The sequence below is a fragment of the Protopterus annectens genome, chromosome 2.part2 (assembly GCF_019279795.1).
Source record: "Protopterus annectens isolate FY-2018-M chromosome 2.part2, PAN1.0, whole genome shotgun sequence".
Taxonomy (NCBI): domain Eukaryota; kingdom Metazoa; phylum Chordata; order Ceratodontiformes; family Protopteridae; genus Protopterus; species Protopterus annectens.
Window position 1 is genome coordinate 961502535 of NC_056730.1, and position 27803 is coordinate 961530337.

General features: G+C 44.0%; 1 protein-coding gene across 1 annotated transcript in view; it reads right to left on the reverse strand.

Annotated features, from left to right (window-relative positions):
- The window catches only part of MAN2A1 (mannosidase alpha class 2A member 1), a gene marked incomplete in the record, with an annotated part of 1886421 nt that overhangs the window by 697543 nt on the left and 1161075 nt on the right, over nt 1-27803 (reverse strand). The window contains 1 exon segment of the mRNA XM_044064270.1: nt 586-700. Within this exon segment, the coding sequence (XP_043920205.1) occupies nt 586-700 (115 nt within the window).

Sequence of the window (27803 nt, forward strand, 5' to 3'; positions counted from 1 at the left end):
GGGCATAAAGACTAGCAGAATTTCAGGCAAAACATGTCTCACAAATGAGCATCAGGAGGCACCATTGCACCAGTCCTGTGAGAAGCATACTTCTAAACATTCTTCTTGAAACAGGAATTTTCAAAGAAAAAAAAAATGTCATGTAAACTCATGGAATTTTTAATGATGACAACAAGGATCAAAATCTGAATTAAGCAACTTATCACAAAAGAAATGCTGGGCACACAGGGATGAGTAAATTTATGCAGCAGACACCTAACAGCATACTATATAAAATTATGGATATGCAACCATCCAGATGTGTGGGAACACCCAGGGGAAAAATGCAATCTGCCCAGATGAGAGGATAACTCAATCACAGGACCCACAGAGGAAGGTCCTCAAAACAGATCTCCAGTTACTTCCAGAATTTTCTCATGGTTCCTTCTTCTTTCTGTACTTTTCATCCCAACACAAATGTACTGTAGTTTTTATCCCAATACAAAACGTGTACTGTCCAAGAAGATGCAATTCATTTTTTCCACTTCTAAAGAATCAGCTGTGAAGGCAAAGAACAGAAATGCCACAGCTACTCTAAAAACTTACCTGGAACATTGTAAAGTCGTAAAGTATGTGTAACATGTTCATAAAAGCAGGTCACTTCAGAGAAAATACGTCCATGTGTCACTCGTATTACAGGTACTTCTGAAATAACATAAGGCTGGAAGAAAACAAAGTGAAGTGAACATCACATACACACAAACATTTACAATTTTTAGCAATATGTTACTTGCGCAAAGTGGCTACTTTCCTTTACAACTCTGCTTAGCTGTCCTACAGTGCACAATTGTGTGGTGTTACCCAGACTGAGAGATACAAAGCCAGACTTCTGTGTTTTCTTTTTATGATAAAAAAGAAAAAAACAGTTTCAAACAACCTTCTGGTGCATAGAGCTATGATATGAAACAAGTAAACAATACTGCTGTTACAGGTACAAAAGGCAGAAAAAAAATTAGGCTATGTTGATAAACACTGCTAACTTCAAAATCTGAGTCATGGATCTCTACTACAGAAAGTGACTTCTCTTAAATTCTAGAGAGGTTTAAACAACAGTTCCTGTACTCTACATAAATGTCCTGGTACTCCTGAGTACTATACTCCATTGGCTCCCAATCAAAATTGTGACACCAGTAACTATGAGCCATACAACTCTGAAACAATAAAGTGCAGTTTCTTAAGAAATACAGCAAATGACATGCTAACTTCCAAGACTGCACTACTTCAAAGTAGGGAGAATACTAGAGAAGTACTGCAACTTCAGAATTATTACTTCTGTCCTCATCAATGCATTCAGTCCCGCAGTTCTAAGAGTCACAATTATGGCACTCAAAATTCCAACAGAAACCCAACTTCATATATATTAACTATGGGCCTTCTTGGATAAAGTTACAGAACGCACCAAGTCATATGGGAATTGGTCACTGCTGACTTTAGGAAACAGTGAGTGGCAATGTACCCGGTAAAACCAAGAAGGCACTCTTGCACCCAGGCACCTTAGAAGACCAGCATACATATATCACCCACTGTAGATGCTGCCACATCTTACAAACTTCAAACAAAGGACACTTTGCAGAAGGGCACAATGCTGTTCAAAGGCAGGTTCCTTGAGCACTGCATGCACAACACCCCTGACACTCCTCAGACTGGCAGGAACTCAAGGGAAAAGAAGGAACACTGCAGGACTCATCTCAAGATGCCCAATACCAAATGTGCACTACAGGCTGTGTAACCCTTGGAGATCACTAGTGGTCTTCACCCCTTATGGGAGATTAATCCATTACCTCAGAATGACCTTAAGGAACTCGCCACAACCTCACATGTAGAAAGTAGAGTTGTGTACACTTGCCACAAATATAGATGTTCGAGTGTATTCACTGTTGCAGTCATCACATTTGGGTTATCCCTGCCTGGGTAGCCCTCAGTCGGCCCGAAAACCAGAGGCTTAGTATTTCTGCATCGGTTGCTGTCACTTCAGGACTATGTCAAGTCGTCAGTAGTATAAAGTAAGGCAGCCGACACAATTACATCAGTTTTTCTTGCCCTAACTGTCAGGAGCCCCCAAGTGGGAGCCAGGATATGGTGGAAGAACCCCACCAGTAGAAAGTAAATACCAAAAACGTTCCTTGTAAGGAGCGAGAGAGAGAGAGAGAGAGAGAGACAAAGGGGGATGGAGGGAGGGAAACCAGTACTGCAACAGTGAATACACTCGAACATCTACAATTATGGTAAGTGTACACAACTGTTCTGTGTTCTTCGTGTTTCACTGTTGCAGTCATCACATTTGGGTTGATTGCCAAAGCTAAAGAAAAAGGGTGGAGGCAGTCAAGAAGACTGGGGGCTGGCTAGAATGCCCTGCAAGACTGCAGTGGCAAAGCCTGCCTTGGATTTGGAGAAGATAGGCAGGTGGTAACCCTTGGTGAAGGTATGAACAGATGTCCATGTGGCAGCCTCCTGGATGCCCCTGATGGGGACTCCTCTGAGGAAAGTTGCAGAGGTGGAGGTTGCTCTGGTCGAGTGAGTCCTGACCCCCTTAGGGGGAAGTTTCCTGTGTTGTTTGTAGCAGAAATGGATGCAGAGTGTTATCCATTTGGAAATGGTTTGTTCAGATATGGCTTTGCCCTCTGCCCCTGCAGCAAAGCTGACTAACAACTGATCAGTCTTTCTAAATGATATAGTCCTATCTACATAGAATCTGAGCTATCTGTGTACATCTAGAGAGTGCAGTATCCTTTCCCCCTTGTTTTGTCGGTTAGGGGAAAAGGTGGGCAAATGAATGGATTGGTTGAGAGCCACACTGGACACCACTTTTGGCATGAAGGATGGCTTAGTCCTGAGGGAGACCCTGTCAGCATGGAAAATGATGATGGGCTCTATAGCCATTAGTGCTTGCAGCTCGGATACTCTTTTTGCTGAAGTGATGGCCAGAAGCAAGACTGCCTTCCATGAGAGCAACTTTAACTCTGCTGAAGCTGCTGGCTCAAAGGGGGGCAGGGTGAGCTTTTCCAACACAAAGTTTAGGTCCCGAGCTGGGGTAGGTGCTCTTCTGGGTGGCCTCAAGTTGCTAGCCCCACTTAAGAACTGCTTGATGAGAGGGTGTGAGAAAAGAGGTTGCTCAGTGCTGAAATGAGCAGAGATAGCAGAGGCATGAATTTAAATAGAGGAAAAGGATAGACCACTGTGTAGTAGGTTCATAGGTAGGTACTAGGCTATTGGCGCTAGGGCCTATATAAGCCTAGCCAAAGGTACCCTGGCTTTCGCCACCCAAGAAAATTATTTTCCTGTGCCACTGTCGAGCAGTCACAGAAGTGATCTCCGGGGTGAATTTCCCATCTCCCATCCAATCATCAAGATTTTTCTTGAAGAGTGCTAATGAGGAGCTTTGTTTGATATAGATAGGTAGTTTGTTCCAGTGTATGGGGAAGTCTCTGGGACAGGAATCTATCCCTCCAGCATGTTCTGTTTATTGTGGCGACAAGGTTTAGGTCCCTAGAGCGTGTAGCTTGTAGGGATTGGGATTTCTTTAAGTGGAGCATGTCTAAAAGCTCTGGGTTTGACATAGCTTTGTGTGTTAGGCAGAGATCGCCTCTGAGTAGGCGATATGCAACGGAGTAAAGCTGCAGTTTTTTGAGACGGTCTTCATAGGGCATCTCTTTGAGGCCAGTAATCCTCTTTGTGAGGTATTTCTGTGGCCTTTCCAGTTGTTGTAGATGTCTTGTGAGGTACATACCAAAAAGGGCATTGTACTCTATGATGGGTCTAATGAGTGATAGGCAGAGTGGAACAATGACCTCTTTTTTCCTGGATGAGAAACCTTTTGTGATGAGGTGTGCCACGTAGAAGGATTTCCTGACTTCTGTGGCGATGTGATTATCAAAGGAGAGACTACTGTCCACCTGTGTCCCAAGGTCTCTTATCACACTTTCGGTGTTAAGTAGACTACCACCTATGTGGTAGTTCATGGGTACTGAGTTTTTACCAAAGGGAATGACAATGCACTTTTTGGCATTGAGCTTGAGGCCATGGCTTTGACACCAGGCATCTGTCTCAGCAAGGCCCTTTTGTAGGATGTCCACATCTTTTGGAGTTTTGATTATGGCTCCTAGTTTGCAGACATCTGCGAACTTCGTTAGCCAAAGACCTTCCGTGTTGGCCTGTACTTCAGAGAAGTAGATACCAAACAGGAGAGGACCCAGGACTGAACCCTGTGGTACTCCACTGGTCTGAAGCTGGATTTGGAGTCTGCTACTTTCACAGTGTGGGTTCTGTTAGTGAGCCAGTTGGCAACCCATCTTGTGACAAAGGGATTTATACCTAGTTTAGTGAGTTTATCTATAATTCCAGAGTGGGGGATAGTGTCAAAAGCCTTGGCGAGATCTAGATAGGCTGTGTGAACCACCTTACCCTCATCTACGGCTTTGGTGACTGCTTCAAAGAAGTCTGTCAGGTTTAGGAGACATGATCTGCCTTTTACAAACCCGAACTGGGTGGGGTCCTGAGTTTGGAGATTACCAATGTCATTGTTTATAAGTTCCATGATGATACGCTCCATAGCCTTGCAGACCAGGCTCGTTAGGCTAATGGGGCGGTAGTTTCCGTGGTCTGTGGTGGCTCCCCCTTTGTGGAGTGGGATAACTGTCACTGTGCGCCATTCAGTGGGCACATAGCCTGAGGTGAGGCTATGACTGAACATGGTACTTAGGTGGGGTGCCAGTTCGTTCTGTAGTTCATGTAGAACACAGCCTGGGATGTCGTCAGGTCCCATGGATGCTGTGTTCTTGGCTTTGGAGAGTGTGTTTTTTACCTGTGCAGCCGTGATTACAGGAACTTTGCATTCTTCTGGTATAGAGATGGGCCCTTTAGGGTATGACAGAGGGGTAAAGTTAGCACTGAACCTATTCTGCCAGGATGTTGGCAATATCCGTTGGTTCTGTATATTTAGTGCCATTGTGCTGTAACTCAGAGCAGATCTGAGTGTTGCCATTGAGAATCTTGACATAGGTATAGAATGCTTTGTGGTTGTATTTAGAGTCAGTGGCAATTTTATTTTCATAACTAGCTTTGGAGGATTTTATGAGGGATCTCAGCTTCTTACTGAAGCTGACCAGGGAGCTTCTCCAATCATGGGATTTTACTCTTTTTTGCAACAGTTTCTTTCTTCTGTTGTAAAGTTTGTTTATGGCAGGGGACCACCAGATTGGCTTCCTTTTTTTGGAGGATAGCATCTTGGTTCTGTTAGGGATTGCACGATCTATGCACTCATGTAAGTGCTTATAAAGTGCATTTGTGTAGGATTCAGCAGTCATACCTCTACTGTCATAGGTCAGCTAGGTAATCCAGGATGAGAGGTAGGGAGGGCTGTGCCGTAGCGGCTCCCTTAGCCTGGATCCAGGTGCAGAACCTTTTCCATTTGTCAGAATAAGATTTTCTAGTGCTAGGGCATCTGGCCTCACTTATAACATCTAGAACCTGTTTACTGAGATTGGCAGCTTGTACAGTGGTCAGGGAATAAGCCAGGCTGCCAAAGTGAGTGTCTGCAATTGGGGATGCATGAATTCTCCTTCCCTCTGGGTCAGGAGTGTTGGTATCTGGGGGAAATGCCATGGTGGCAGACATGACAGGCTGCACAGCAGTGGGTACCAGTGCTGGCGTGGCCAGTCTGGGGCAATCAGGATTGTCCTTGGTTTTTCCTCCCTTATTTTAAGCAGTACCCTGGTAATGAGAGGTAGTGGGGGGAATGCATAAACAGAGAGGTTGACCCAGTGGAAGGGTAGAGTATCCACTTTCCAGGCTCTGCAGTGAAGCTCCCTGGTGCAGAACTTGCTGAGCTGATGATTGGAGTGGGAAGCAAAGAGGTCGACCTTCAGGGTGCCCCATTTCTGAGTTATAAGGGTGAAGGTTCTTTGGTCTAGCTGCCACTCATGTGGGTCCAGAAGATTTCTGCTTAAGTTGTCTGCCAGAGAGTTGAGAGAGCTTGGCAGGAATTGTGCTAACAGGTGTACTTGCATGGCTGAGGCTGCGTGCCAAAGGGTCATGGCAAGCCTGCATAAAGGGTAGGAGTGAGTCCCTCCATGCTTGTTGATATACTACATCACAGTGGTGCTGTCTGTTTTGATCAGTAGAGCCCCTGGGGAGAGAAGGGGTCTGAAAGCTGTCAATGCATGCTGGACAGCTAATATCTCTTTTTTGGTTGATGTGCAGATGTATTTGATGTGGGCTCCATTGGCCCTGTATGCACCTGCTGTCCAGGTGTGCACCCCAGGCATAGTCTGATGCATCTGTGTTGAGGGTCTGGGTGGCATGGGGTTGTGAGAAGGGTAGTCCCTTGTTTTTGGTTGCATGCTGCTGCCCACCAAAGAAAATCTTTCCTTAGACAAGGTATCGTTGGTATAAGAGTTTCCAGGTCTTGAGAGTGTTGACACCAAAGGCTTTTTAGGTGCCATTGAAGTTTCCTTATATGCAGTCTGGCATATGGAATGAGTAGAATGCAAGAAGCCATGAACCCCAGAGCTTGCAGGATTTTCCTTGTGGATAACTGGGTTCTGGTGGCTAGTTGAGAGAAATAGGCTGTCAGGTAAGTTTGCTTTTTTGGTGTAAGGAATGCCATCTGGGATGCTGTGTCCAGGCTTGCTCCCAGGAATTTCATTTTTTGGGTGGGTACTAGTTTGGATTTCTTTTCGTGGACTGCAAAAAGCAATGGCGGAAGCCAGACATTTTGTGAAAACTCTGGGAGTAGTAGATAAGCCAAAGGGAAGCGCAGAGAACTGAAAGTGCAGTGATCCTGCCCTGAAACATTGATATTACCTGCATAATTCCCTGATTGGGATGTGTAGGTAGGCCTCTTTTAAGTCTAGGGTGGCTAGCCAAGCATCCTTGGAGTGCATAGGTAGTAGTTGCTGGAGGGTGTGCATTTTGAATTCTGATATCATCAGGAAGGTGTTTAGAATGGATAGTTCGAGGATGGGGTGCCAAGTGCCCTCTTTTCTGGGTAACAGGAAGAGCCTGGAGTAGAAACCTTGGTCTATCTGTTCTGCAAGAACGTTCTCTATTGCCCTCACAAAGAGCAGGGAAAGGACTTGCTTTTTGGCTTCTGCCCACTGGTTTGGAGGAAGAACTGGGAACCCTGTTGGGGTTGGTAGAGTGTGGAAAGAAAATCTGTATAACTGGGGCACTATGTTGATGACCCAGAGGTCGTTGGTAATGGTGGCCCAGGTGCTTGCGTGGAAGGAGAGTTTTCCTCCCAGGGGCAAGTGCAGGTGGGCAGAGGGAGGGGGTGGAAGTGTAAAGTCATTGTGAGTTCTTACCATGAGGGGGTGGCTTTGAACTCATTGGTTTAGAAGTGGCGGTACTTCATTGCTTTGATCTCTGCATTCCCTGTGGCTGCTGTCTGGGGGGGGGGGGTCTGCTTCCCTGAGGTCTGGGCTGAACTGACCTGGAGGGGGCAGGAAAGGATCAGTGCTTGGAGGGGCAATGCCTACTGAACCTGAGTGGCTGGACCTGCAGGAAATCCTTAACTATCTGCACAGATTTAGCTTTTTATTCCATCTTTTAAGACCTCCTCTGCCTTGGTGCCAAATAAATTGTCTTTGTGCAAGGGTGCATCCAATAGTATAGATTTGACATGGTCTGGCAAGGGCTGTTCCTTAAGCCAAGCATGCCTTCTAAGGACAGAACCTGTGACTGCTGCCCTGCAAGATGCTTCTAGAGCATCAAAACCACAGTGTAAGGTGCGTAGTTACTTGTCTTGCAGAATGCATTAACTCTTGTAACTCAATTTTCTGCACAAGCAAGAAAAGATATTTTTTGTTTGAGGAGTCCTATGGTATGCTGCTGAAATTTAAGCATATGGAACTGTCAATTTAGTGCTCTAATAGCAAAAGTAGCAGAGGTGTATACTTTTTTACCCCATCTGTCTAATGCTCAGGAATCCCTATCTGAGGGGGTGGGATTCTTAGCAGAAGTTGCTTTAATCCCTTTAGGCCCTTGGGAGATAACCTTGGGGTCAGCAGTAGGATTTTTCAAAAGAAATTTGTGAGCATCAGAGACTCTGCAATACCTGTCAGGTTTTCTGGGAGCAGGAGGGAGGGTGTCAGGAGTCAAACTGGATTCCAGGAAAACATCATCCACAACATCCAGGACAGGAGGAATGGCCAAGGGTCTGTGCTGTGGAAAATCTAAGAATTCCCTGAGTCTCTTTAGACTGAGGGTAGTCCTGACATTCCCACTGGAAATGCTTTGGGTATGCTTAGGACCCATTTATTTTGTGTAGTCTTTGCTTTGTCAGTCATTTGTCGAGTTTATGCGGGAGGAAGGGCTCAATATCTAAGTGGTATGGTATTGTACTGAATCACTCAGGTCTTCTCCTTACTCATGATAATGAGTCTCTGTTACATAGGCGGGAGAAAGGGCTCAGTAATAAGTGTTATACTATTTTTACTGACTAAGTGTTGTACTATTTTTACTGAATGACTATGGCCTTCTCCTAACAGATGATAATGACTCTGTGTTACATAACAGCTGCACAAGGTAATACAAAGAGTGCCTAATCAACAGATTATGTGCAGCAATTATCACCTGTGTCTGAGCATGCATTACTTTGTAGGAATGAAATGCAAGTCGTTATCACATTAACAATAAGTGCAGTTACAATGTAGCACTGAGTTGTTATCACTTATAGGTTCATAAGTTGGTACTAGGCTATCAGCCCTAGGACCTATACAAGCCTAGCCATAACAATTCCCTGGCTATTTCTTCCCACGCTATTTACTTCCCTGGACCAGTGTCTAGCAGGGCGACTGACATGATCCCGGGGTGAATTTGCTTTCTCCCATCCAATCGTCAAGGTTCCTTTTGAAGAGGGCCAAAGAGGCACTCTGCTTGACATGTATGGGCAATCTATTTCAGAGTCTGGGGAGTCTCTGGGTCAGGAACCTATCCCTCCAGCATGTTTTGTTTATTGTGATGACAAGGTTTAGATCCCTGGAGCGTGTGGCTCTGAGGGATTGGGATTTCTTTAAGTGTAGCATGTCCAACAGCTCTGGGTTTGACATGGCCTTGTATGTTAAGCAGAGATCGCCTCTGAGTAGACGATATGCGACAGAGTATATCTGGAGTTTTTTAAGGCGGTCAGCGTAGGGCATCTGCTTTAGACCTGTGATTCTTCTAGTGAGGTATTTCTGCGGCCTTTCCAGCTGTTGCAGATGTCTTGAGAGGTACATACCAAACGGGGCGTTGTATTCTATAATGGGTCTAATGAGGGATGAGTACAGTGGGACAATGACCTCCTTTTTTCTGGATGAAAAGCCCTTAGTGATGAGGTGTGCCACATAGAAGGATTTCCTGACTGTTGTGGCGATGTGGTTATCGAAGGCAAGACCACTGTTCACCTGTATCCCTAAGTCTCTTATCACACTTTCGGTGTTTGTAAAACTCTCAGCAGCTGTGCAACTTTGACAAATGTAACAAACATATGAAGCAAATTCTGGTCCCACTTGTATATATTGAATTAATAATTCACTATGGTGTAAAGATTTCTGTTATTTTAATTGTTTTATTTAATTGGACATTTATTAAACATTACTGTTTAGTGCATGTGCAAACATTAGGTCATTGATGAAGGCACAGTTACTTTCCTTCAGTTTATCTGTATTTTCACACGTAACATACAGATGCAAGTATTCATTCTAGTAATGTGGTTCATATCTTTGTGAATTAATGTAACTGAAGCACATATAATGAAACAGTTTAATGTCTCAAACAATCTCTACATAGTGCCTGTTGTGTTGCTTTGCAGCTGCCTCTGTGCAGGTGAGTAACATTATATTGTTTTATACCATTGCGTTTTTCAGCTTTGCCTTCACATCACACCCCTCAGTGAAGATGCCATCTGCTAAGAAGTCAACCAACATTTACCTGGGCGAGGATACTGATTCTGACAGTAAAACCAGTGGGTCCGAAATAGTATTGGACCTTGATTCACAATGTAAAACAAACCAGAGTGTAGATGACTATTTTGACGCATATGATGATATTCCACTGGCATGTCTGCGTGAGAAGGCCATTACCGCTGATAAAGATGATGCCCCTGTCCCAGCCATTCCTGACAGACCCCTACACTCTGCCACCCCTGACCTCAACACTGTTGATGAAACTGACCACGACAGTGAGGATGACGTGCCACTAGCCCAGCTAAGGAATGATGGCACACACAATAGTGGTCATCAACTTGAATCCGATTTTGACACGGAGGATGAATTGCCTCTATCGGAGTTAAGGCAAGGACATGGCCTGATTGACGGACCTTTGCAGTCCTCCATAAGCCAGGCCAGGCCTATTGCTGACAAGGAAGTGGATATGCCTCCTACTGTACATGAGTTTAGGCACAGTCCACAGCAGATTTATTCGGATGGAGAAAGTCCACTGGATCAGAGAAAGTAGCTCCTTGTCAAGCAAGGATCTGAGTGTGCCGCAGCATGGAATGTGTGAGAGTACTCCACTTAGAAGTGCATGCAGACCAGTGGGTACTGAAACTGATCACAGGGTACCATCTCTTAACCACCCCATAGTTTCCATTCCAAAGTGTGGGAGGCTAACCAAAAAGATACGGCGAGCATGCCCACCATGTAACATATCGTGGGAGAAATGCCTAACACCAGTTCGTATTGATGAGTTTGTGTGTCTGGTCAGCCCAGTAACCAACTTGGACTCAGACGGCACAGAGATGGACTTCCTCAATTTGACGTTCCCAGAGGAACTCTACTCACTTATTGCTGATGAAAAGTACAGTTGTGTACACTCACCTTAAATGTAGATGTTTGAGTGTATTCACTGTTGCAGTCATTACATTTGGGTAATCTGCTGGCAGGTTGCCCTCAGTCGGCCTGATTAACAAAGTCTTGGGTCCTGCGTCAATTGCTGTCCCTTCTTCCATGACGTCAGGTCGTCAGGGGTATAAAACATGCAGCCGACGCCATTACATCAGTTTTTCTTGCCCCAGATGTAAGGTGGCCCCCAAATGGGGAGTCAAATATTTAAGTAATTAAAAACACAAAAATATATCTCAAAACAAAAGCAAAAAGGCTTTTAAGCATAGTAAAGGAAAGAAGAGGTTTAGTAAGAGAAAAAACAGGGGGTCGAAGGGAGGGTAACCAGGACTAAACAGTGAATACACTCGAACATCTACATTTATGGTAAGGGTACACAACTGTACTATGTTCTTCGTGTTTCACTGTTGCAGTCATTACATTTGGGTAGATTCCCAAAGCTATGGTTGGGAGGATGGATTTATACAGCATTAGGACCAGCTATAAGGCCCTGTAGGACAGCAGAGGCAAAGCCAGCTCTGGATTTAGAGAAGAAAGGTAAATGGTAATGTTTGGTGAACGTATGAACTGAGCTCCAGGTAGCAGCTTCTAAAATGTCTCAGGTAGGGACACCTCTGAGAAAGGCTGTAGACGTAGATGCAGCCCTGGTAGAATGAGATCTGATCCCCTGGGGGATAGTTTTACCATGGTGCATATAGTAGAAACGAATACAATGGCTTATCCATTTGGAAATAGTCTGCTTTGAAATAGCCTTTCCCTCTGCCCCTGCAGCAAATACCACCAGTAGTTGTTCAGTTGAGATTTTGTCTTGTTATATAAAATCTAAGTTGTCTGTGTACATCCAATGAATGCAGCATTTGTCCCCCTTGTTCTGTGGATTGGGAAAGAAAGTTGGCAAATGAATGGTCTGATTAAGAGTCACACTGGATACCACCTTAGACATGAAGGATGGATTGGTCCTGAGAGACACCCTGTCCGCATGAAAAATAATGAAAGGCTCCACTGCCATAAGAGCCTGTAATTCGGAAATCCTTCTAGCTGAAGTGATTGCTAAAAGGAAAACTGTTTTCCAGGAGAAAAATTTTAAGTCTGCAGTAGCAGCTGGCTCGAAAGGAGGGAGAGAGAGTTTTTCCACTACAAAATTAAGGTCCCAGGCAGGGGTTGGAGCTCTCCTGGGTGGTCTTAAGTTTTTGGCCCCTCTGAGATGCTGCTTTAGCAGAGGATGAGAGAAGTGGGGAGGGTTCTGTGTTGTAAGGAGCTGAAATGGCTGAGGCATGGATTTTTATGGAAAAAAAGGACAGGCCCTTGTGAAGCATCTCAGTTAAATATTGTAAAATCTGAGGAATATTGGGCACTGTTGTGCTTATCCCTTGTGATCGATTACAGGCACAGAATCTTTTCCATTTGTCAGCATAAGACTTTCTAGTACTAGGCCTTCTTACCTCCAAAATGACATCGATCACATGTTTGCTGAGGGATGCCAAGGGTGAATTTAGGTGATTAGCCACGCTGCAAGATTCTAAGTTTGGAGCGGAGTGTGCAGAATTTGGTAGTTCTGCTGAGATAGTAAGTAAGGTGTCTGAGGCAGGTGCCATGGTGAAAGGTGTGACACATTGCGCAGGAGTGGGTACCAGTGTTGGCGAGGCCAGTCTGGAGCAATCAAAATCATTTTTGGCCTGTCCTGTTTGACTTTTAGTAGAACTTTGGAGAACAGAGGCAGAGGTATAGACTGATAGGTTTTTCCCAGCTGAATGATAGAGCATCCTCTTTCCAGGCTTTTTTGTGATGAGTTCTTGTGAAGAATTTGTCCAACTGATAGTTCTGGGGTGAGGCAAAAAGATCTATGTCTGGACTCCCCCATTTGCGTGTCAACATGTTGAAAATCCGTGGTTCCAGTTTCCATTTGTGTGGGTCCATGAGACTTTTGCTTAGTTCGTCTGCCAGAGTATTCAGCTTTCCTGAAAGGAATTGAGCTTGTAATTGAATTTGATAGGTTAAGGCCATGTTCCACAATGCCATGGCTAGCCTGCAAAGGGGGTGTGTATCCCCCTGCTTGTTTATGTACCACATAACTGTGGTGTTGTCTGTCTTTATCATTAATTGTCCTGGATGAAGGTAGTCCTTGAAGGCTGTCAGTGCATTCTGTAGAGCTAGCATCTCTTTTTTGATTGATATGAAGGTGCATTTGATTTGGGATCCATTTGCCCTGAATGCACTTCCCTGCCAGATGAGCCCCCCAAGCATAGTCTGATGCGTCTGTATTTAGGGTTTGGGTGGCAGGGGGTGGTGTGAATGGCAGTCCCTTGTTTTGGTGGCAGGCCACTGCCCACCATACGAACTCTAGTTGCAGGCAAGCAATGATAGGAATAATTGTTTCCAGGCTGTGACAATGTTGACTCCATAAACTCTTTACGTACCACTGAAGTTTCCTCATATGCAGTCTTGCATATGGAATTAGAAGAATACAGAAGGCCATGAACCCCAAGGCTTGCAGAATTTGTCTTGCAGATAGCAGGGTTTTGTGGCCACCTGTTTGAAGTAAGTCATCAAATGAATTTGCTTTTCTGGTGTAAGGAAAGCCATCTGGGCAGTTGTATTCAAGCTTGCACCTAGGAATGTAATTTTTTGAGAAGGTACCAGTTGTGATTTCTTTTCGTTTATGGTGTACCGTAGACAAGTTAGAATCTTTTTTTTTACAAACGCCAGCTGTTTTTGAAGAATGCCCTTGTTTTCTGCCTGAATTAGACAATCATCCAGGTATGGATATATTTGAATATTTCTTTGCCTGCAAAATGCAATTACTGGAGCCAGGCACTTTGTGAAGACCCTGGGCGCAGCAGATAAGCCAAAGGGCAGTGCAGAGAACTGGTAATGCAAATAGACTGCTTTGAAGCGGAGGTATTTTCTGCAAGATTCCCTGACTGGGATATGCAGGTAAGCCACTTTTAAGTCTTGAGTTACCAACCAGGCATCTTTGCCTAGCATAGGAAGTAACCGTTGAAGAGTCTGCATCTTGAATTTTGGAATGTCCAGAAATGCATTTAGAGAAGAGAAGTCCAGAATTGGATGCCATGATTGGTCTTTTCTGGGTACCAGGAAAAGTCTTGAATAGAAACCTTGTCCGTTTTCCTCTTCTGGGACTGGTTGAATAACTCCCATATTCATGAGAGACAGTACTTGTTCCTGGGCCTCTGCCCACTGATTTGGGGGCAGGTCTGGCCATCCATTTGGGATTGGCAACGTGTGGAAATGAAATCTGTATCCCTGGGATGCTATATTTAAAACCCATTTGTCCTGGGTTATGAGTTGCCAGTTTCTTACATGAAGTGCCAGTTTTCTCCCCAAAGGTGCAGCTGAAAGTTAAGTGCTTGGTAAGTGTAGAGAACAAACAACAAGAAATAAAGAACGCCAATTCCACGGTATCTTGAGACGCCAGTGGCACCTTCCAAATGCAATAACTCATGATAGCAAAATGCTAAAATAGTGTTATCTAACTCAAACAACTGCTGACCCTTCCAGTACCATTAAAACATCAATTTAATATCCAACATGGTTAAGCGCTTTCACCCGTTGCATTACGGGCTTCTTCAGAACAACACTACAATAAACTAATTTAAATTAATGATGTTTATTTAGATAATGATTTGTGTATGACTTTCATTGGATTGACAAATTAGGATGAGTTTATAAATTTTGCTCTTAAATGGGCATGTGTTGCTTTAAGATTCTAGTACTATTGACGCCAAAACATTTATTTAAATGCTAATAGTTTTTTGTAGTGTTGATCTGAAGAAGCCCGTAATGCAGCGGGTGAAAGCGCTTAACCATGTTGGATATTAAATTGATGTTTTAACGGTACTGGAATGGTCAACAGTTTTTTTGAGTTTGATAACACTATTTTAGCATTTTGCTATCGTGAGTTATTGCATTTGGAAGATGCCACTGGCATATCAAGATACCGTAGAATTGGCATTCTTCATTTCTTGTTGTTTGTTCAGTAGTTTTTTGAACGCTAATTGCTGTAAGTGTAGAGGGAAGTCATTGAGACTGCTTACCGTAGGGAGGTGCCTTGTTGTTTCCAGATTTGGAGGAAGAGGCATCCCATTGTTTTGTTCTAAAAGTCCCTTGTGACTGAAACCTGGAGCCTTTAGAATGTCTGGGTTTGACTTGAGTGGCTCTTGAAGGAACTGGAAAGGACCAGTTCTTAGTAGGCCAGTGCCTACTAAATCTTGGAGATTGCACTTGTAAGAAATATTTCACAGTTTGCATAGATTTAGCTTTACTTTCCATCTTTTTTAAAACTTCTTCAGCCTTATTACCAAAGAGACGGTCCTGTTGTAAAGGAGCATCCAACAATTTTGCTTTAACATGATCAGGCAGAGTTTGCTCTTTGAGCCAAGCATGTCTTCTTAGCACAGAGCCAGTTACAGAAGCCCTGCAAGAGGCCTCCAAAGAATCAAAACTACATTGCAAAGTATGTTTACCAATTTCTTCAGCTGAATGCAATAAATCCTGTAAATCTTTATTTTTCCACACAGTCAGGAATTAACATCATTTTCTGTTTAAGCAGTCCCATGATATGATGTTGGCATTTAAGCATATGAAATTGACAGTTTAAAGCCCTGATTGCCAGGGTTGCATAAGTATAAATACTCCAACTATCCTGCACCCTGGAATCTCTATCAGAAGGGGTAGGATTTTTAGCAGTAGAGGTCTTAATGCCCTTGGGACCCTGAGAAATGGTTTCAGGATCTGTAATAGGATTTTTGAAAAGGAATTTGTGGGAGTCAGGAACCCTGTAGTATCTGTCTGGCTTACAAGGAGCCGGAGGCAGAGAATCAGGAGCCATACTAGATTCTGAAAAAAAACATCAACAATGTCTAGGACAGGAGGTATAGCCAAAGGCCTATGTTGAGGAAGAAGAAGAAAATCCCTAAATCTCTTTTTAGATTCAGAGAAATCCTGACTTTCCCAGTGGAAATGTTCCCACAAGGTATGTAAAGTTTCTCCAAAAGAAAAATCCTCAGGGGGAGAAGCAGAAGGAATGGAATTCTTCTGCATCAGAGTCCTCATAAGTAGGTATGGACAAATCCTGTTCATTACAAGAGTCAGAAGAAATAAAATCCTGTTCAGAAGATTCATAATCAATGTCTTGCCTAGGCCTCTTAGAAGGGGGGGGGGGTTGGCTACCCCTGATTAGAATAATTAAATCTTCAGCCATTTTGATAATTTGTTTTTTAGGCATAGGGGCCTGCACATGTGGCCCAGGAGTCTGTTATTTAGACATAGATTTAGATTTTGGCCTTAGTTATGAAGATGGCATCAGTCTAATATACAAATCTGTAGGCCTGAAAACACCCTCAGAAGCCGGTGCCTGGACAGCGGCTCCGGACCCATCTAAGGTAGAGACATCTGCGGGTTCCATAACTGAAGCATCTCGTGGCATATCAGACTCTGAATGGGTCCCAGTAGAGGCCTGTGAATCAGAAGTAGTGGGTATTAGGGGCTGCGAAAGCTCCTCACTGAGTACCGGCGAACTGGCGACTGGCTTAGGAGAAGTGTCGTCGTCAGTTTTGGACCTCAACGGCCTGTCTCTGTCTTTTTCCTTGCGTTTTTTAGGTATCCTGGTAGTCGGTTTGCTAAGCGACGACATCTCTGGATAATTAAAGCGTGAGCCAAAATATTTAGAAGCAAAAATATACCGACATTTAATAGTGCGTTGATTAAATTTAGCACAAAACCGACAGCAAGGTATGTTGTGGTCAGAACTGAGGCAAGGAATACAGTACAAATGAAAATCCTTATGAGATATTTGCTTCCCACAAGTAATACAATTATTAACCCCAACCGGGGTACTTAGCTTTTTAGTTGAAGACTTCGGCTCTGAAACTCAAAAATGAAAATTTCAGGAGTCGGCCGACCGACACTTGTGAACTGCTTCTGCTTTGGGCACCGCGCGGCAAGAAAGACTGATGTAATGGCGTCGGCTGCATGTTTTATAACCCTGACGACTTGACGTCATGGAAGAAGGGATAGCAAATGACGCAGGACCCAAGACTTTGTTAATCAGGCCGACTGAGGGCAACCTGCCAGCAGATTACCCAAATGTAATGACTGCAACAGTGAAACACGAAGAACATCTAACCTCTATACTGCACAGAGGCAGGCTGCAGCAGGCAAGGTTGATAAGCGGTGGAGTCCTGTTTGCCTGGAGACATATGTACATTTCTTGGTGTCAGAATATACACGTCTATTGTATATTTTCCAAAATACAGCCAGTACTGGGAAGCACACCATGTGTATGGTCATTTCCCAATAGATGAGTACATGACCCGAGAAAGGTTTGAAAAAATTCAGCAGTATTTCCACTGCAATGGCAAAAACCTCAGACTGCCACAGGGCTCTGTGGGTCATGACAAGCTACATCATGTAGGCCAATACTGGATGCCGTACTTCATGCATGTAGGACACAGTATAATGTGCATCGTGAGGTGGCAGTACATGAAGCCATGGTTGGCTTCCATGGACGTGTGACATTCAGACAGTTTATGCATGGCAAGCCGGAGAGGTATGGCATTAAGGTATGGGTGCCGGCTGACTCACATAATGGTTATGTGCGTGAATTCCAGGTATACAGTGGAAAGGCAGAGCAGACCACAGACGTTGGACTGGCACACCGAGTTGTGGTTGACCTAACACGGGGGCTGATTGGAAAGAAGCATCACATTTACTTTGACATCTTCTTCTCCTCTTATTGCAGCAAGCCAGTTACAGTTTAGAAGAAACCAAGACATGCACCTCCTGGCCACCTACAAGAAAAGGAAAAGATGCATTGAGATTACTGTCCCAGAGCCCATGAGCCGATATGAACAAGGATCACACTTCCCAGTGAAATGGCGGAAGTCACGATGCAAACACTGTGCCAGTAAGAGTAAACATGCTGAACCATCATGGGGATGCCCGACCTGCAAGATTAACATGTGTGTGAAATGCTTTGGCGAGTACCATTGCCATAAGGGCCTAGCAGATTGCTGACAGCAGTAAGATGTGCAGTGCACACTGTACAACATAAAGTTGTGGCCAGGCTATTGGGTGCATCACTGTGCATCTTACCCCATCCCCATGGATCTTATGATCCACCTGGATCGCAGATGGGAACTTGGAGACTCTTCAGCTCAGTCCCATAGTGCTGCTGTCCTAGGTAAGCATGACCTTGGGGGGTGCCACTGTGATGCAATGTTTCCCTCTGGGAAAGGACACATGCAAAATGACAAGGTCAGGGTCAATTGTGCTTTTTCTATTTAAATGTGCCCTTTCTGTGCCCCCTTGTCAGTTACCGGCCAAGCCCTTATGCACCAAGGCCAGGAAGGTCCCTCTTCAGTCTTTTATGCCAACTGCTCTTGTGTTGGTGTATGCATCATGGGGGGCATACCCAGCCACCATGGATCTTATGATCCACCTGAATCGCAGTTGGGAACTTGGAGACTCTTCAGCTCAGTCCCATAGTGCTACTGTCCTATGTATGCATGGCCTTGAGGATGCCACTGTGATGTAATTTTTCACTCTGGGAAAGGACACACGCAAAAAGACAAAGTCTGGGTCAGTCTTGGTCTTTTCACATGCTGTCTTGTTGTAGCTCTCCACTTAGCCTCCCTCTCTTCAGGTGTAGTAAATGTATGTAGGTCAGGGCAGTAAATGCAAAGCCATGTCCAACCCAGAATTGATGGACATGCTCCACCTAAAGAAAACCATATCCCCTCGAGCCACATGCTCCAGGTATCTAAACCTCTCCGCAACAATAAATAGGATGTGCTGGAGGGATAGATTCCTGTCCCAGAGACTTCCCATGCCCTGGAACAAGATTCCAGTCTACATTAGGCAGAGCTCCTCGCTAAGCCTCTTCAAGAGAAACCTTGATGAGTGGATGGGAAACAGAAAGTTTACCCCAGGGATCACTTCAATGGCTCTGCTGGACAGAGGCACAGGGAACTAATCTAAGGGGGCGGTGAAAGCCAACACATTCCGGCCAGGCTTATAAATGCCTTCGGGCAGTTAGCCTAGTACCTACCTATGAAGGTCAGGGTAGTAAATCTATGAAGGTCATGGCAGCAATTAGTAAGTTACTTCCGTCCCTCATCCCTTAGGTCCATTGCTGAATGGGCACATGTAACGAGGAAAGGCAGACTGCTGACACTGAAGGAGGTCACGAGACAGTAGTGGTATCAGCAGTCTGAGTGGGCAGCCAGCACAGGTATGGGACACTTCAGATAACCACCAGCTAGAGCCACATGCCTGTCCTTGGCATATTAGTGGAGCGGCAGTCCTTACCCTGCTTTTTCTCTTTACATGTGCCCTTTCTGTGCCCCCTTGTCAGTGTCTACCAATGCAGTATTTCATCTAAGGTAAGGTAAGACTATCTTCTGTTGTTCTGAGAATCACTGGAAAGGGAGCAGCCAAAACCCTCAGCTGTCCCATCACAAAATCTTGTGTTGGTGGATGCATCATGAGGGGCATACCCAGCCACCATGGATCTTATGAACCGCCTGGATCGCAGTTGGGAACTTGGAGACTCTTCAGCTCAGCCCCATAGTGCTGCTGTCCTAGGTAAGCATGGAGTCAGGGGTGCCACTGTGATGCAATTTTTCACTCCGGGAAAGGACACATGCAAAAACACAAAGCCTGGGTCAGTCTTGGTCTTTTCACATATTGTCTTGCTGTAGGTCTCCATTCAGTCTCCCTCCCTTCAGGTGTAGTAAATGTATGTAGGTCAGGGTAGTAAATGTATGAAGGTCAGGGCAGCAATCAGTAAGTTACTTCTGTCCCTCATCCCTTAGGTCCATTGCTGAATGGGCACATGTAAATAAAAAAGGCAGAGTGCTGGCATTGAATGCAATCGGGAGTCACTGCTGCTACCAGCAGTCTGAGTGGGTAGCCAGCACAGGTATGGGACACTTCAGACGCCCACGACCTAAAGCCCCATGCCTGTCCTCGGCATGTTAGTGGAGTGGCAGTCCTTACCCTACTTTTTCCGTTTACATGTGCCCTTTCTGTGCCCCCTTGTCAGTTATTGTGTGTAATTTGTTTTCATGGGTAGTAGGTATGCACCTCTGTAACGTCATCACCACTTATGTACCTAATGCAAAGAATACTGATCCTGTGGATAGGATGGAAGATTTGGATGGGCTAACCATATATATGTAGTCTTCCAATACATCTGTCAAACATCAGTAGTAATCTAAGCAAAATATAATTCCAACAATAACCAGGTACCTCTGCAAAAACACAAAACAAATCCAAAGAATAAAAGCAGGCAGAGGCAAGGCTCCAGTTTCCTCAGCTGATTTATTACAAGACACACAAGCACTTTCACCACAAGGCTTCTTCAGAAGAAACTGGAGCCTTGCCTCTGCCTGCTTTTATTCTTTGGATCAGTAGTAATCTGTTTGCATTTTCTTTCCTGTGCAAGGTTTGTCCACCTTCTGACACTGACATAGCTTCATGACCAGAATGACAAGTGAGAGTGTGGGGGTATGTGGCCATTCCTACATTCAGTGGGCTGACAGCCATGCCTCTGACACGGAAAACCGGTACAACTTGAGCTTCCCCACATCCAGTGTGAAGGTATACTGGATTGCAAGAAGAGGTATGCATTGCAGCGGAGTACTGCAGTTTTTGGAAGAGAAATGTTCCATCTATCCTAAGCCCGACATTCTTGTGCTGCATATTGGAGGGAATGATGTCATCAGTCAACCACTCGGAAGCCCACTGTTTAAAATCACAACAATTTTTGAACACCTGCAGTCGTGGTGGCCACGTTGTCATTTTGTGTGGTCTGATATAATTCCTTGACAGATATGGAAAACAGCAGTCAACGGGCAGCTCACAAGGCCAGAAGTTTACAGAATGAGTTCATGCATGGCTTGATGCACAGGGTCAGTGGATCTACAATCTGCCATGAACAAAATCACCACGGAAGATGGTCACCTGTTCAGAAGGGATGGCGTTCACCTAACTGAGGAAGGCATTGCGTTGTTCTTGACTGACCTCCACAATGGTGTGAGGAGAGCTATGCAGGATTGGTAACATGCAGCTTGTGAGAACAATGGAAAACACCCACGACCAGGTAGGACCAGTATATTAAGTAAAACTCTTATGAAATGTTCATAGGTTCATAGGTTCATACTAGGCTATCTGCCCGAGGGCATTTACAAGCCTAGCCCATCGTTTTGTGGCTTACGCCACCCCTTTAGTATGGGGAACTATACCCATTATTTTGCTGTGCCTCTGTCGAGCAGTGACGCTGAGGTAATCCCTGGGGTATATCTGCGATCTCCCATCCATTGGTCAAGATTTCTCTTGAACAAGGCCAGCGACGTGCTCTGTCTCACATATACCGGGATTTTGTTCCACAGCATAGGGAGTCTTTGGGTGATGAATCTATCCCTCCAGCACGTCCTATTAATAGCCGTGTCGAGGTTTAAGTCTCCCGCCCTTGTGGCTCTGATGGATCTAGATTTTTTGAGGTTAAGCATATTCATCAAATCTGGGTTTGACATGGCCTTGTATGTTAGGCAAAGGTCACCTCTGAGCAAGCGGTAAGCGACTGAATAGAGCTGGAGTTCTTTCAGTCGGGCAGCATAGGACAGATTTTTGAGACCCTTTATCCTTTTGGTGAGGAACTTTGTGGCCTCTCCAGCTGCTGCAAGTGTCGGGTCAGATACATTCGAATGGGGCATTGTACTCAATCATTGGTTTGATGAGTGATGAGTAAAGGGAGACTATGACCTCCCTTGATCTAGATGAGAATCCCTTCATGATGAGGTGGGCAATGTAGAAGGTCTTCCTAACTACTTTAGCTACATGGGTGTCGAATGACAGACTACTATCAACCTGGGTCCCCAGGTCCCTGATAACTTCTTCTGTGCTCAGTGGATTGCCACCTATTTGGTAGCTAGGGGTAACCTTGTTTTTCCCGAAGGGTATGACTATGCATTTTTTGGCATTTAACTTTAGGCCATGGCTCTGGCACCAGTTATCCGTTTCTGTGAGACCCTTCTGAAGGATATCTGTGTCAGATGTGTTTTCTACTATGGCGCCCAGTTTGCAGTCATCTGCAAACTTTGTCAGCCATAACCCTCCTGTGTTTGCTTGTACTTCGGAAAAGTAGATGCCAAACAAGAGTGGGCCCAGGACTGAGTTGTGTAAAATATATTTTTCTGAGTTTGGCAAATAACTGTGGTAAGGAGCTGGTAAGGATGCTGAGAAATAGTGTCGTTCAATCCAGGTGAAACTGAAGCGTTCAACTTAAGTTGCCATAAAAGTTCTTTCTCCTCAAGTTGAACGCTTCAGTTTCACCTGGATTGAATGACACTATTTCTATCATGAGTGTTTTGAAACTGAAGTCTTTATGTAGATAACATTTATTATTGTATTTTTGTAGTTAATTATTTAAATATTCTAACTTCTATATATATTTTATGCATATATTTGTAGTGTTTAGGATTTTATTTAAAGTTTTGTTCAATGGGTCTATTGTGTAGTTGGATATCTTATTTTGAGGCATGTCTTTTATTTTGATGTTTAATGGGACTTTTATTGTGACTTTTTTCTTTGAATGGGAAATGATGTCACTTCTTGAATGCTTATTTAAATGGTTTATTTCCTGTATACTTTTGTCTGAAGAAGTTTATATATTTTATAAACGAAAGCGCTAACTTTATATTTATTTCTGTGTCCAGAGTGGTATTTTCTCCTTACATATTTCATCTAGTAATGAAAGAATTCGCTACAGAAACCAGTAAAGTGATAATAAGATAATGTTGAAACTTAGCCACGGGCAAACAAGAAGCACTTCTGGACTCGTAGACACGGCAAACGAGATCTGGGGATTGTGCCAGTGCACTATGGGATACCTACCTAGCCACAAGCCAACTAAGAGGCTTTGAGCTTTGTAATAGGCGGAGTCAGAGCCGATCCCATATGTACGAATGAAGGCGAGATAGGACTACAGAACATTATTATATTACTCATATTTCTGTGAATATCTCCATGAAGGATCATCACACAGTAATGGCCAAGGTATCATTTTAAAGCTGACATTCATACTAACAAATTAAATAGAAATTGTATGGGTCTACATGGTACACTGACCAAGATATTGTGCTTTGCTTTTCCAAAAAGGTAAAAAATATGCACATCATCAACATTCCTTGCCATATATTTAATAATGACTTTGATATGCACTATCAACATTCACACTGTTGGAAAGGTCAGTGTTTGCTGAACAACTTTCGTGTTTACATTTTTAGTCTAGCTCTTGTAGTTAAAAAGTTATGAACCTTTGTTTTCTGTATGGTATTACAAATGGGTTTTCTGAAAATGAGCTCAGGCTGCACTGTTGTTCCTATGGTGGAATTAAGCAGGCAGCTTTTTCTGAGCTGCTCCAGTATGAACGAGTTAAAGTATGAAGGGTTTTCCCCAAAGGAAAAGCCCTTGGGTGAAGAGGCTGAAAGAATGGATTCTTCTGCATCAGAATCTTCATAAGTAGAGAGGGGTTGCATGTCTTCATTATCAGAGGCATCAGAGTCGGACTCCTGTTCAGATAAAACTACTGGGGACAAATCTCTCTTTCTTTTGTAAGGGGAAACCTGGCTTCCCCTGATCAGCATTATAAGGTCTTCCAACATTTTAAGCATTTGAGACTGAGGCAAGGAAGCACGTGCCTAAGATGGAGTCGTCGGTTTCTTGGATGGGATTTGTATCCTGGGCCTTGGAAACTCAGTACTTTTCGAAAGAACAGTAGAAGCGAAAGAAGTTGCCATTTTGTGTCGAGAATCGATAGTGCGAAGTACTTCTTCAGAAGCCGGTGCCTGCTCAGCAGCTCTGGACCCATCCAAGGTAGAGACAACGACAGGATCCTTAGTCGATGAAGAGTTTTGCAGCACACTGGACTCCGAAAGGGTCTCTGTAGCAGCCTGCGAATCCACAGAAGCGGGCATTAGGGGCTGCGAAAGCGCCTCACTGAGGACCGGTGAACTGCCGACTAGCTTAACGGAATCTTCGTCGGTAGGTCTGGACCTGTGTGGTCTTGTCTCTGTCTTTATCCTTACGTTTTTTCGAAAGATCTTCTGTCATTTGGCTTACCGAAGCCATATCGGAAATAGAGGACTGAGAGCAAAAATACCTAGCTACAATAAGGGCCTGACGACATATAGTTCTGGCGATGAACAAAGCACAGCAGGGGACGTCATGGTCTGGGCCTAAGCAATTGACGCAGTAAGAATGAAAATTTTGATGTGGTATTTGCTTTCCACAAGTGAGAAAATTGTTAACTTTTTCTGACATCGGTTAGAGCAAGAAAAAAGGATCCCCAACTGGGTACTTAGCTTTAGAAGACTTCAACTTCAATTCAGAAAACAAAAACTCAGGTAGCGGCCTACCGGCACTCGTGCAAACTGTTCTGCTTTGGGCTCCTAAACAAGAAAGACTGATGTAATGGTGTCAGCTGCCTTACTTTATACTATTGACGACCTGACGTCAGTCCTGAAGCGACAGCAACCGACGCAGAAATACTAAGCCTCTGGTACTTGGGCCGACTGAGGGCTACCCAGGCAGGGATAACCCAAATGTGATTACTGCAACAGTGAAACACGAAGAACATCTTATGTTTCAACAAAGCTTCTGCAGATACAGATTTCTGGCAGGACTGTGGGATTGGCTGGTAGGAATAAAGGGTGAAAGGACACACACTATGTGCAGAGACCAGTACACCAGTAATACATAATGGAGATTTAATCACTGCAGGATCTGAGAAATCACCTAAATTCCTCTATCTTCCCGATGTTGCCCAAAGGTGATGGATGACACATGCTGTCAAACAATCCAAGAGGATAATTCCCCTTTGCTGGACGGCTGCAGATTAATTTTCATCTGGACTTTCTCAAGTCAGACTCAGTTACTCTCCAAGGGTCAAGGGCTTTTGTGGGAGGTCAAAACTACACATCCCATCTTATATGGACTTTGATGCTATGAGGTTTCATGCATACAATGGTAGGTTAACTATCAAGTGTGAATCTTCAAAATTTGAGACAATCAAGGCCCAGACAAATTTCAGCAATCTAGAGGAAATCAAAGCTCCCACTGACATCACTAGTTGCAGTCACTTAGTGTTCTGCTCCATGTGACTCTGCATATTTCCACTATAACATGTATGCTCATTTTGTTCTTGTATCTGAGATTGAATCAATAATTGTGTCTGTACGTTGTATATGTATCTTAGGGAACACTTTATATGCTCGAAATTCTAAAATATTGAATTTTAGAATCTTGAGCCTATAAAGTCGAACGGACGGAAATCGCGAACCCAGAAATGTCGAATGCAGAATGTCGAACCAGCGGTACGGATAGCACATTAGGTTAGTGTACCTTTTTAGGGTTTTGGGGAGGGTTTGTGTGTGTTTGAGTGTGTTGGGATGACTGAGGTGTGGGTTAGGGTAGGTGTTGTGCAGTGTGAATGTGTTAGTGTTGAGAGTGCTGGTGTTTGTGTGATGTGTGTTTGTGCAGGGGTGTGTGGAATGTGCGGTGCTGGGATGTGTGTGTTATGGAGTGTTGTGCGACCTTGGAGTTAGTATATATATAAGTAGGGGTGTGGGGGGGTGCAAGGGGGCTTGCCCCCCTGCATATACTAAGGATAGGTGTGTTTATGTGTTTGGTTGTGTGCGTGTGTGTGTGTTATGTTTGTTGTAGGGAAGTCTTGGGAGGCATGTACATTCGTGTATGTATGTGTTTTCTAGTGTGTGATGAGTCTTTTTTGGGATTTTGTGGATTCGCAACTTTGGGTGTTAGGCTTATGTATGTTCGGTGTTTCGGGTATTCGACTTCATAGTTTTGAGATACTGAAATTCGATATTTCAGTATTTCGAGATTATGAAGTGAATCCGTATTTTATGCTTATTTATAAAAGTGGAGCTTTTCTCTCTGGGACTCTGCTGAAAGAGGGTATTTTGTCCAGTCGCACATTCCTGGTAAACAAATGTAAAATAAATAAATTATAAAATATGGACATCAACTCTACCAGGTTCTTCACTTACTGCAGCAACCTTCCATCCAGACTCTCAACAAGCTCTCCTCCTCTCCTGCTTTTTCTGCCCAGACAAAGAGCTCTCCCATCCTGGCAGTGGCTGCTGCCAGGGACCTATCAACATTTACATCTACCAGAGTTGCCCAACTATGTCAGTTCACATCTGCTCTCAAACCATTCACACTGACAGTCCTCTCATTCTGGATGACCTTCTTTGGGCCACAATCAGCCAATCTGCTCTCATGTTGACATCTACACAGTCCAGCAGAGTCCCTCTGTGGAAATTCTGGGAAAAAAAGTGGCACCTCTTTGTACTCTTCTTAACATTCTAACATAACTGAACAGTAAATATCCCAGGCCCACCATAGACTCGGTATGGAAAGTTTTGGGTCATGTCCACAGTAGTCTGGCACTTCTACCAGTCCACTATACTGACATCCACTACATGCTCAACCATGGGCAGTTTCACTGACCAAGTTTTGGGTCAATGGATATGCACACAATGGTAGATTAACTATTAAATGTGAATCCTCAATATTTGAGACCATCAAGGCCCAGACAAATTTCAGCTATCTGGAGGAAACCAAAGCTCCCATTGGCATCACTGGTTGCAGTCATAGTCTTCTGCTCTATGTGACTCTGCACATTTCCACTAGGCTGCCTACTTTCACTTCTCTTCCAGTTTTCCTTAGGGAGATTCCTGCACTTCAGTAACAAACAGTTGAGCAACCTGGGGATGCTTATCTGGACTCCACTACTGTTCTCCTGCATCTAGTGTACCTGGCCACATTCACTTTCACATAAGTAGCCTGGATCTTGTATTAAATTACAGTTAGATATCAGGGAAGCATATCTGTTTGAAATATTAAGCTATACCTTCAGTATCTTTGAAAATGATTGTATCCCACATAGACAATACAGATCTAGACTGAATGTAGAACATTATAGCCAAAGGCAAGATATACAGAGGCAAGGTAGATGCATGGAAGCGGAACAGTCTTGCTTTTTCAAAAGGGTGCCACCATTATGCACCATCACCTGAAATCAATGTACAATAAAAGCACTTTCACATCGTTGATCTACTTTGTAAAAAGCCCTCACCCACAATCAAGTAGTCTGCAAATACGTTAGCACCTGGTTTCCCATGAATATGCAAAGCACTGCTGGACAGAGATGGCCCTCTGCCATCAAAACTCTAAACCAGTGGTGGGCAGCACTACTCGCTAACTTGAGGTTAGCTATACCTGGCCAAATTACCTTCCATAATCTGTTCAAATGGGATTCTGACACAACAGGCATTCCATTATAATCCCACAGATGACAGCTGTGCATCACTGACTAATAAGTCAAGCACATAAACCAAATGTCTGAACTGTGGTTCTTCTCATAATGAACAGGGATGCTACTGAAGCAGAATACAGGTTCATAGGTGCATACTAGGCTAACAACCTTACAAGTCTAGCTGTGCAACCCAAATGTGACCCACAAATTTGATTTAAAGACTTGGTCGCCAGACCAAGGGGGAACTTCCGATTACCCATCCACTGAGCCAAGTCATACTTAAATAGGGAGAGGGAGGAACTCTGCTTCAAATGGATGGGGAGCCCATCCAAAGAAAGGGAATTCAATGAAAAACATATCTGTCTCTCCAACATATCCTATTTATGTTGCAAGCAAAATATAGGTCTTTTAATCTAGTAGTTCAGATGTTGTTTGTTTTGCAAACATGCAAAAGGTTCATCAAAACAGGGTCCAGGGATGTCTTGTATGCCAGGCAAAGATTAACTCTCAAAAGTCTATATTATACCAAGTAGAGAGAGACAAGGCTTTGAGGTAAGTGTAGAACATTGTGCTATTATTTGTAT